The sequence below is a fragment of the Dama dama genome, chromosome 8, assembly GCF_033118175.1.
Source record: "Dama dama isolate Ldn47 chromosome 8, ASM3311817v1, whole genome shotgun sequence".
Taxonomy (NCBI): Eukaryota; Metazoa; Chordata; class Mammalia; order Artiodactyla; family Cervidae; genus Dama; species Dama dama.
Window position 1 is genome coordinate 4392101 of NC_083688.1, and position 12470 is coordinate 4404570.

General features: G+C 36.1%; 1 protein-coding gene across 13 annotated transcripts in view; it reads right to left on the reverse strand.

Moving 5' to 3' along the window:
• EIF4G3 (eukaryotic translation initiation factor 4 gamma 3) overlaps nt 1-12470 on the reverse strand; it is a 220991-nt gene that overhangs the window by 105876 nt on the left and 102645 nt on the right. For 9 of the 13 annotated variants that reach the window (XM_061148101.1, XM_061148099.1, XM_061148093.1 and 6 more), the window contains 2 exons: nt 12326-12434; nt 5572-6411 (listed from right to left, as the gene is read on the reverse strand). In XM_061148101.1, coding sequence (XP_061004084.1) covers nt 5572-6411; nt 12326-12434 — 949 coding nt within the window. The remainder of the gene's footprint in view (nt 1-5571; nt 6412-12325; nt 12435-12470) is intronic. The other 4 variants (XM_061148102.1, XM_061148100.1, XM_061148098.1 and 1 more) reach the window with 1 other exon arrangement.

A 12470-nucleotide genomic window follows, 5' to 3' on the forward strand; every position in this document is an offset into this window, starting at 1 on the left:
CTCGTCCTCTGTTGTCCCCTTCTCCTCCTGCCTTCAATCTTTCCCAGCTTCAGGATCTTTTCTAACGAGTCAGCTTTTCTCATCAGGTGGCCAAAGTACTAAAACTTCAGCTTCAGCATCAGTCCTTCAAATGAATATTCAAGAATGACTTCCTTTAGGATGGACTGGTTGGATCTCCTTGCAGTCCAAGGGACTCTCAAGAGTCTTCTCCAACACCACAGTTCACTCACGTTCTTTACGGTTCAGCTCTTATATGCATACATGACCCTTGGAAAAACCACAGCTTTGACTAGTCAGCAAGGTAATGTGTCTGCTTTTTAATATGCTGTCTAGGTTGGTCATAACTTTTCTTCCAAGGAGCAAATGTCTGCAATCATCATCTGCAGTGATTATGGAGCCCCCCAAAATAAAGTCTATCATTATTTCCATTGTTACCCATCTATCTGCCAGGAAGTGATGGGACCGGATGCCATGATCTTTGGTTTTTGAATGTTGAGTTTTAAGCCAGCTTTGTCACTCTCCTCGTTCACTTTCATCAAGAGGCCCTTTAGTTTCTCTTTGCTTTCTGACATGAGGGTGGTGTCATCTGCGTATCTGAGGTTATCGATATCTCTCCTGGCAATGCTGATTCCAGCTTGTGCTTCATCCAGCCCGGCATTTCACATGATATACTCTGAATATGAGTTAAATAAGCAGGGTGACAAAATACAGCCGTGACGTACTCCTTTCCTAATTTAGAACCAGTTCTTTATGTCCAGATCTAACTGTTGCTTCTTGACCTGCAAACAGGTTTCTCAGGCGGCAGGTGAGGTGGTTTTGTATTCCTATCTCTTTAAATGGTTTCTACCATTTGTTGTGATCCACAGAGTCAAAGGCTTCAGTGCATTCAATGAAGCAGAAGTAGATGTTTTTCTGGAACTCTCTTGCTTTTTCTATGATCCAGCAGACGTTGGAAGCAATCTGACCTCTGGTTCCTCTGCCTTTTCTAAATCCAGCTTGAACATCTGGAAGTTCTTGGTTCACATACTGTTGGGAGTTAAGCTTGGAGAATTTTGAGCATTACTTTGCTAGCATATGAGATGAGTGCAACTGTGCAGTAGTTTGCACATTTTTTGGCACCACCTTTCTTTGGGGCTGGAATGAAAACTGACCTTCTCCAGTCCTGCGGCCACTGCTGAGTTTTCCAAATTTGCTGGCATGTTGAGTGCAGCACGTTCACAGCATCAATTTTGAGGATCTGATATAGCTCAGCTGGAATTCCATCACCTCCACTAGCTTTCTTCGTAGTGATGCTTAATAAGGCCCACTTGACTTTACACTCCAGGATGTCTGGCTCTAAGTGAGTGATCACACCACTGTGGTTATCTGGGTCATTAAAATCTTTTTCATATAGTTCTTCTGTGTATTCTTGCCACCTCTTCTTAATATCTTCTGCTTCTGTTGGGTCCATTCCGTTTTTGTCCTTTATTGTGCCCATCTTTGCAAGAAATGTTCCCTTGGTATCTCTAACTTTCTTGAAGAGATCTCTAGTCTTTCCCATTCTATTGTTTTCCTCTATTTCTTTGCACTGATCTCTTAGGAAGGCTCTCATTTCTCCTTGCTAATCTTTGGAACTCTGCATTCAGATGGGTATTTCTTTCCTTTCTCCTTTGCATTTTGCTTCTCTTCTTTTCTCAGCTACTTGTAAGGCTTCCTTAGACAACCATTTTGCCTTTTTGCATTTCTTTTCTAGGGGGTGATTTTCATCACTGCTTCCTATCCAATGTTAGAAACCTCTGTCCACAGTTCTTCAGACACTCTATCAGATCTAATCCCTTGAATCTGTTTGTCACTTCCACTGTATAATCATAAGGGATTTGATTTAGGTCATACCTGAATGGTCTAGTGGTTTTTCCCTACTTTCTTCAATTTAAGTCAGAATTTTGCAATAAGGAGTTCATGATATAAGCCACAGTCAACTCCCAGTCTTGTTCTTGCTGACTGTATAGAGCTTCTCCATCTTTGGCTGCAAATAATATAATCAATCTGATTTTGGTATTGACCATCTGGTGATGTCCATGTGTAGAGTTGTCTCTTGTGTTGTTGGAAAGATGGTGTTTGCTATGACCAGTGTGTTCTCGTGGCAAGTTCTGCTGGCCTTCATCCTGCTTGATTTTGTACTCCAAGGGCAAACATGCCTGTTACTCCAGGTATCTCTTGACTTCCTACTTTGCCGTGTATGTCTCCATAAAAAAGTTTACATCTGAACACCCACGTGAGAGAGACAAGAGCTTGAATTTCTACAAAGCAGGGATTTGGAACTGGAATTCTCATAAAAAGCCCTAATACTTCTCTAACAGAGTAAAAATGATGCTAGAACAGAGACCAAAATAAACCAGTGAACCAACCCAGAGTGATGACAAAGAAAGAAGTTTTGTTTCAACTAGGTGGCAGAGATTCCATTATCCTAAACATTAGTATACACAGGGAATGCATTTACTCTGTGGTATCAAGGTTGGTTTAGGACAAAACTCAGATTACATACCAGTTAATGCTCTCCCCAAGACATGCAGTAACAAATAAACAAAAATCTGCTTTGGGAGGACCTGCCTTCAATATACACATCCAGCAAAGTTTAGCTGAAGATAAATTCATAAAACAAATTTATAAAATATGCCAAGAAGTAACACACCATGAACAAAGCCAGAAGACAGATCAGACACCACCTTCTGCTGAAGGAATTTCAAATAGTAGTTTTATATCAAGTAGAGATAAGAAAAGTAGAAGAAAAAAATCACTATTGTTTTTAAGAGTGAAAAAATTCATGTTACACAGCATGCATGGTATACAATATCTACACTCATGAAACTGCACAAAATGAATTCCTGAATGGGTAAGTGGGGAATGTTTTTGCACAAATTCTGAAATTCTCTCTTCTTCCCTCACCAAGTATAACAAAACCCATAATAAAAATTCCTAAGACTTAAATCAGTTAATACAGATTTTTTTTCACATTTAAACTGTTGAAGTGATCGTACAAATCAGGTAATCAAATGTCTCCCCCATCTCTGAGGCTTTTCTGCATACCCTTAAGGTACAAACAATTCTCATTTTATAGGGCTTTCTGTGCAACCCCTAAGTAGCCAGAATTGCTGCAGTTTGTGCCAATCAACCTAAATAGTTGCAAGAAAGTGTTTCCCATCAGAAGTAATGGACCATACCCCTTATGTCTGACTTTACTGCTTTAAATAAGTACCTCTATACCAACTACTATATACTTCGATGCATCACACCTGTCAAAAGCAAGTGGTTTCTGAACCCTGCTTTAAAGTGCTCATCCTCAGGCAGAGAAAATAAGATCTATTTTCAAAAGTCAACAACAAAAGGCTAATACTGAGCCAAAGTGTTATGATTTTAATAACATCTCAAAATAAACGAAGTATACTAAATGAGTAAATGCAAAAAAGATTGTAGTCATTAAGCATATGACAATTTGAGGTGGACAAAAAGAATGATGAGTTAATTTTCATTGCTAACTTTCGCAGCAATAACATTAACAAATATTAATACTGAAATGAGAGGGTCAGGAATGTTTTTGGTAAGCATTACAATTTAAAAAAATGCTAGAGGTATATGGGTTCTTGAGGTTCATTTACTTTGGATTCTGAAGAGTATAAGATATAAAAGGGAAACTTTGAACTTCTAGTTCCTCCAAAATACATTTATTGGTTAAGAAATATCATGAAACTAGAAAAATGCCAAGACACTTTACTTCCTGACATCACCAACATCTACCTCGTCCCTAGTCATGCAAAAGATGGTTTTTCTTTTTGTTATCTTCTGGTTTACAGCTGAACAAAGGTGCTGGTAACTAATATTACTAATTCCAAGAGCTATCTGCATTTTGGAAAAAAAATAAACCACGGTATAAAGATTACTTAGCCCTAAATTCTGTTTGCCCATTTATCCAGAGGAGCTGTCTTCTAATATAAGGCCACTTAAGTGACAAACTGTTTAAAAGAATGAATGAGTATCAGGGATGAGTGTGAGTAGTACATCAATGTAGAATTCTGCTTTATACTTATTTCAGTTCTGAGATATAGTTTGTATCTTTGACTTGTACTCCCTATGCCTGCTTTTCCTTTCTATTATTTGTTTGGATATTTTAAAATATTTGTCTTCAACAGCCTCTCCAACTTTTGGAACTACCATATCACTAGTTGTTGAATGACAACTCACAGGTGGGTAAATGAAGTGGAAAAAAAAATCAAGGGTCAAACAAATTACTATTCTCCAACAAATGAATGTTTTTTGGAGGGGCACTCACCTGTAGTCACACCAAAAGTAAGATTGTTTTTTCAAAGAGTAATGAAAAAGCACCACACCATTGCCCTACCAAGGAAGAAGGTTCCTGTGACAGTGATGACAGTATGAATATTGATGGTTATGGAGGCCAGTCTATTGAGGAAATAGGTGATTCATAAACATTTATGATAAATTTCTCCCAGTCCCAACTGCCTGGCATTGTTTTCCTGCTCTGGTTCACTGTGGAACTAGATGTTCTACAATTCCAAGGAACCAGATACCTCTCACAGACTTTCATAAGGGAATTACCTTGAGAACTGAGTTAGGTAGGAAAGCCACATCTTAAACTTGCTTGCCAAATTTCCCTATTAGACAGGTCATAATAGGTAATAAATATCACGGATGTGGGTGACGAAAACATCCCCAGTACATATCTAGATCAGCTGCAGGGAGAGCACTCATTTGTCAAATTGAGTAACTTGACAGGTACACAAAGAGCAAATTATACAATACAGAGCAATGTCTAGAAGACAGGTTATGTTGACTCATTAAAAGCCATATTCTTATCGGCTACTGAATCAAGAATAGTTGATAAGCCTCAGATAACTTTTGATCACCACGATTCTAGGTGATGCTACATTAAAAAGAAATAATTCTGAATTCAGAAGCGTGTAATACTTTGATTATACTAATGATATTAAGTAATGATAAATTAATATTACAAGAAAAACAAAACTTTAAAAATAAAAAATGGAAGAGCATTATACTTATCTGTGAAACAGAGAGGGTACATTTATTTTCCAGAACTAGTTATAAACCTTTGACATTTTGATTGCTCTTTTCCTTAAGCAAGATTAAAGAAGAGGTATTGCACAGAGGAATTCTTTTAAGTTAAGGATTGACTAGGTTTTAAAATTCTGAGAAGACAAGATTTGGGACTACAGATCATGCTGGGTTTGATTGGTTTCCATCCCCAAAGCAACAAAATTAACACCAGAGGAAATGACTGTTATGAACGAGGCAAAAACAAAAAACACGTGTACAGTGACATATACCTTGCAGGCATTTTGTATATTTGATATTTCATTTGCATTTTTAGACAATGGAGTAACTCTTTGCTGGATGCACTAAAACATAAACACACCACTGAAGAAATCAGACTAGGAATTTCAGCATTCATTTGATGTTTCTGGAAGTCAAGGAAAGTAGCCAATTAAAAAATAACTCAAATACTGCTGCGTTTTCATGTTCAGTAAGCATAATACAATTAATAACAGAATGACTTACCTGGGACTGGGCTCTTTCTTGAACTTAAGTTCTGAGAATCCACAATCTCTTCTGTTTGCCCATCTGCTTCTACCTCTACTTTGTTCTGAATCTCTTTTGCATCCTCACTAAGGCAAGTTCTTATGCTCTCGTCCTCTTCGAAGACTCTCTGGACTCCGGTGGGACCACTACTAGTACTAACACTAGTGGCAGCAGCAGGAACGGTAACTGGTGTGGGAGGAGGAGAAGCTGGAGGAGTTGGAGGAGACGGAGAAAAGGAGGGAACTATGGAAGGGGTGACGGGTGTTGGGACACACTCCACTTTCATTTCTTCGGGGGGATTTTCCAAAATCTCCAATTCAAGAGTCAGTGGTAACACCTCCTGTTTTACTATTTCCACAATGCTTTCCGTGGCTGGTAATTTTTCATTAACTCCATTCATTTCATTAATTAGGTTAGTACTAGAAATCAGTGGAATATCATTTGGTGCTACACTACAAGATTTCTTGCATATATCATCATCAATTTCATCTGTTGGTAAAGGATCTGATGCTTCTGTGAAAGATGTGGGGCTGGGTATAGGAATTGCATCTTCTTTTGAGGAAGAAAGTTCACATCTGTCATCAACTGCACTGGTGAATATTGGTTGGCTACTAAGAGCAACAGAGGTGGGAGAAGTAATTGTACTTCGAGCAAGTGGAGAAAGAGCAGTAGGTGATGGAGGCAGAGGAAGCTCTGGTATGGATTCTATTGCAGTAACCTCAGACGTTGGACCTGCTTGTTCTTTCTTCTCTCCACTAAGGGCTAGCCTAAGGACTGGGGAAGGAGTCTTTAACACTGGATCTGGTTTTGGCTTCTCTTCTGGGGAAGAAAAAAAGAAAGCGATTTAAGAATAATTTTTGGATCAAAGATTATATTGTATTATCTGGGGATAATTCTTTTAATCTATTATTCTAAAACATGAGCAGCAGAAGACAGATCAAACCATTATTTGCCACTCCAAAAACACTGCACATTCCTTTTCTATTTTCTGTTACCACTTAACCTCCAACACATATAAAGTTTATTTTCAAGTAAGAGAACTTAATTCACCAAATGATTATGTTAAGAATACAATGAAAATCTCATCAAAACTAAAAGGAAACAATTCCTGGGATGAGAACAGGGCTTTTCTTTAAGGTAGAGAGATCTTCTGTGTAAAATTTTTCTACCAAGGATACACTATAGTGGCAGGGAAGGACAGTTTAAGGGTAAATAACTAGAGATTAAATTAGAGACAGATATTATTTTTATTCTACATATTTCTGCATGTGGGGAGATTTTTATAAAGAACATGTATTACTTGCATAAAAAATTATTTCAAGAGAAATTATCATGGTCTCATTTATTATCAATGAAATCTATTATCAGGGAAACCAAGTTCCTGAACAAAAAAATTCATTGAGATATTAATTTAACTTATATTTCTTAAAAGAGGCATATAACTAGAAATAGTGTTAAGGAATAAAACCAGAGATTTATCTTATATCTTCAGTAGTTAAAAAAAATATATTCTTTAAGGAGAAACCAAAGTTAATATTCAGACTACTAAGTCCAATAAAAAAAAACGCTTTATATGAGAATAATATATAAAATGTGTGTCTACATACAGAGAAAGAATGAGAGTAAGAGTGATAAATCAATAATCATAATAAAGGTACCAGAAAAATGAAAGAAACGCTAACTCATGAAAATTTCCATATTTTAAAATTCCAGGTAAATAAACATGTGATTCATGCCTAGGAAGATAAAATCAGAGGAGACTTAGATTGTTCTCTTTAGGAAGTACAAGACTGGAAACCAAACAGGCTCCAGTGGTAAAAGCAGATACTCATGAGTATGTTCGCCAAATGCAAAGAAAAATTTTAAGCGCTGCTAAAAGACAAACTATACTGAAAGGGACTTAACTTTCTCTGCCAAAAATCTTTATGCATCAGTGAAACTGAGTGTTTACAATAAATTTCAAGTAAGCCTGTCAAAGAAAATATTCTCATTAATCAGATAAACAGATGGCAAAATTAAACTGTTAAAGGCTAATTCATTCACTGCAACTACTTTTATTGGCTTTAAAATTCACTTTAATTGATGGGCTTAGCGTCCAGTGTTTCTAAAACTCTGCCTATTTACTATAATGGAGAAATAAGGTCAGTCGGTTCTCAAAGCCAAATACCTCAGACTAAGTTGCCCAGGCAAGAGACAAAAACATTTCAAAGAAATACATCTATTATATTTATTACATGTAATATGTATTTATTAAAATATCCCAAATGAATTTCCAATTCACTGGAATAACTGCTTACAAGGGTCACCTACATTATAAGATACCACTTTGAAAGCACATCAGAATATTAACCACCCTTAATGACCACTGAATGAAACCTAGATGAATGAAACATTAGAAAATAGCAAATCTCACATTAACAAGAGTATATCAATTCAATTAATTTATGAAAGTAAAAAAAAAAATCAAACAAAAGCAGACTTGTGAAACTTCTATATACTCTTAAGAAATCTCTAACATTAATAAAGAAAACTAGAAACAAAATTTTTAAATTATTTTTGTGAGCTCCTTATTCTGAATTAAGTACTTTAATGAATTCTAAGGTTTTAATACAGAAAGCTGAAAGAAATAATAGATCACAAAGAACACTAATTTTATTTCTCTAAGAACTTTTACTATTAAGAGTATGCTTTGCAGAGCCATGATAGTTTGAAATCTAATACACTGTATTCAGTTTATACTATTTGGCCATTTTTAGGAATCTGTGGGAATTTCATCTTGAAGAATTTTTTTAAGAAAATAATCACTGAAGAGTGAGCAAAGACAGAGGTGTGGAATATCTAAAGCAATAATATTTATAATAGCAAAAATAGAAAAATAAATGTCTATCAGTAAGGGATTTGTTAAAGAAATAATGGCTTGGGAATATAATGGCATATTATTGCAATCATTTAAAATAAGCTTTTAAAAGAGTAATGCTACAGAAAGGTGTTTATAATAAAAGACCTTTTTTAAAAAACAGGGCACAAAACTGCATGTAGAGAATAAACTACTGCTGAAAACAACAGCAAAAAATATAATACTAACATATATCCATATGAGAAAGCCTAGAATTACATACAGGTTATTATTGATAATGTCTATGAATAATGAGATAGACAACTTTTCTTTCTGCTTAACCACAGTTTCTATAATGAATGTGAAATTTATAAAAAGGAAAGAACTGCTCCCTTTCCTTCTCACAGGGCGGTGCAACCAGTCAGTCTCCTGAACGGGTGCCCTTTGGCTGTCGGGAGCTCCAAGTGAGTGTTACTATCACTTACTGGGGGAGAGACCAGGAATGCGAAGTATTCTGGGATTTGAGGGACAGTCTCATTTGACAGAGAACAGTCTCGTCCTGAATTTCCAAAGCGCCCTTATTGAGCTACACTGGTATAACAACTGGTTGAATTTACAACAGAATACCATTCATTGCATATCTACTCTATGTCAAGTGCTTTTAAAACATTACTGAAGCACAGGTAACTTTTATTTGTATTTAATTATACATACCATATCCTCAAAACACTGGACCGAATGCACTTTTTCAAGCACTGTTCAATCATTTAAGCTGTGTCTCTACACTATCAACACTGACTCATGATTTTAATTCATTCAACAGTCTTTCTATTGATACAAATCAAGTTGATATCTTCCCGGTCTTTTTTATCAAGTACCAAAACAAATGGGAAATGACATATTTGAAAACTTGGTCTGCATGTAACTAGTCCGGCTGTTCACATCAGAAACAGAAAACCAGACCATTAAGGCAGCTAGTATTTATTAAGCACTTAATAAGAGCCAGGAAACGGGTAAAATACCATATATACTTAATGTCCTTTAAGTCTTATAATCACCACTGGGATAAAACCTATTATGTTAATTTACAGATAGGATTTTAAAAATTACAAGTGCAAGAAACTGAAAATGATTTCAAATTCTAAATTCTTCCAATTCAGAAGGGGAGAAGGCAAGTTTATGGAAAAAGAAGTATTAAAGTGAATCAAACTAGTGGGAGACTTTGGGGATAAAATGGGATCCCAGTACAAAAAGTCAGTAATATTTCCATCAAGAGAGAAAAACAAATCTGAACGTAGAATACACAATCTATTGTTTCTGAGGATAATGTAACAACTTTTGAAAACAGTGCAGTTTTGTATCCTACTTTAATTCCAAAATGAATCTACACTTCAGAAACTTTTGAAAAAACTTTTAACTGTAAAAAAAATTATCTGAAAAACGATGAACTCTTTCTAATATTATTTGAATTACATATATTTAGTTTAAAAAAGAAAACTATTCTGAAAACTATTATATATTTTGACAAGTTATGGACAGAATTAAAAACAGAAAATCAGTATTACTGAGTTTTCTGGAGAATAGTTAGTACTAGAGGAAGACAGCAGTAGTCCCCAAAAGTTATTAAGCCCTATGAAATATATTTAAAATGGAAGTTACTCTTTCATCAAGGTAATGTCAAACATTTTTTAATTCTCCCAAAGCCACATCAAACATCAATTTGAAATGTTGATTTTATTATTCAAATTTCCACTAGGCATAAAAGAAAAAAAATGAGAGGAAACAAAGAATTTTGCATTTCTCCTCCCGTAAATCAATGTGTAAATGTGACAAGATACACAGGGATCTCCTAATCCAAAAATCTTAGGTCAGAGCTACCACCATCAAAATATGAATTCTTTGTACCAAGGATCAACCTACAGAGAAAGTCAGCATAAAGAAAGGATTTTAAGGCCTCTCTGCATGGTAATTCTTAAGTATGTTTAGCATAGTTATAACTAGCAAAAAAGATTATGACCACGTAAAAGAAATGACATCTTGAACCCTGAAAATTCTTAACTCAGACTGAAAGTAATCTGAATGCTGACTCAAGACTGCTTGATCTATAGGAACTAGCCTTCCACAATACTTACAAACTGCCCTTCTGCAAGGTGAATGGTTTTAATACCAAAAAATTTAACTTTAAACATGTATGAGTCTCCAACTCTGAACACTGCTCAAAGAAGTATTTGACAGTGCAACTTGTAGAAGCATTCCGGTTTAGGATATGTTACTTATGTTGTGATTTATAACTATTTCATAAAACAAAATTTAGGACTTGTCTCTGTTCAAGAATACTAGGTTACTGAATACTAAAGGGAAAGAATACCATACTACTTTTGCATACTGTAAAATAACATCAAAACCATGCACTACAAGTTTGTGAGAGTGATTAACTTGCAGTCCAGTGAAAAAACAATACTACTAAATACCTCCATTTTCATTATTTGCCAAACCCAATGCTTTTTAATGAATAATTTTTAGAAAGTATAGAAAGTACACATCAGCTACAGAATAGTAAGGTGTTTGGAAGAATAAATAGTTCAAGAAAACAGAAAACACATATGATTTTAATCATTCTTAGAATAAAGTCAGAAACATTATAAAAGCATGAACAAAGTAACCTGCTTCCTCCTGTACCTAATGAATTCTCCCAATTTTAGCTAAAAGGCCAACCTAAATCCAACTAGGCAGAAAAGAAGGAGAGGCTATGATATCCCACTTTCTGGCATGAGATTTCCCTTCAAGTTTCCTACTTTTAATCCAAGAGGTAACATGTGTACTTCTTTCAGCACATGTTTGGTCCCTCATGTCCAGGGTCACAAGGGGAGACTTCCGTGTGGTTCCGGATAATAACAACGATGGTGACGTTGTTGTTCCGTTGCTCAGTCATGTCTGACTCTCTGCAACTCCATGGACTGCAGCACAACAGGCTTCTCTGTCCATCACCATCTCCCAGAGTTTGCTCAAACTCGTCCACTGAGTCAGTGATGTCATCCAACCATCTCATCCTCTGTTGTTCCCTTCTCCTCCTGCCTTCAATCTTTCCCAGAATCAGGGTCTTTTCCAACGAGTCAGCTCTTCACATCAGGTGGCCAAAGTATTGGAGCTTTAGCTTCAGCATCAGTCCCTCCAATGAATATTCAGGGTTGATTTCCTTTAGAATTGACTAGTTTGATCTCCATGCAGTCCAAGGGATTCTCCAGAGTATTCTCCAATACCACAGTTTGCAAATATACTAGGTTGTAATTTACTAAGTGTTTTTTCAATGCTTTGCATGTCCCCATAACAACTCTATAAGGAAGCTATTCCTCATTCCATTTAGTAAATGAAGAAATTAATATATTCAGCATAATGACTCATCATAATGACTCAGACCAAATGCTGCCGGAGGCAGTCAGGATCTGAACTCAGTACTACCTTCAACTGAGGCTACAGAAGCCAAGCTTGTAAGAAGGAACGTTTTATGTTTTTAAAAATAGTAAGATACACATGAACATGCTAAACTTACGAACAGAAACTGCTGTTCTTATGAAGCAATATATACATCGATTTTCTTCCCCAATCTTGTTCCAAAAGAAACCATTTAAGGCAGCTAAGCTTATACCTATAAATATACATTTGACAGTGAGGCATTAACAAAATGTAGGAAAAACTTTTACTCATCGTACCATTTCTACTTTACTTTCTTAGAGGTAGAACACTTTGATTTTCTATCTTAAAACTTTGTTATGAAAGTGGGGATTCTAGATAATCCTCACATGTCTTACTCTTACACTTAAATGGTGAGGCAACATGATTACGTTTTTTAGAAAAAGAGACTAAAGGTGAGAGGGAGGAGATCAGTGGTGCACAAACCTTGCTTCTGGTCGCTCGCTGCAGTGACAGGGGCGCTGGCAGCAAGACGAGCGCTCTCCACAGTCCCACAGGCCGCAGGGCTGTGCTCAGGGCCCTGGCTGGGCAGCTGCTGGGATTTGAAGTACAAAAAAGGGTGATAATGAGC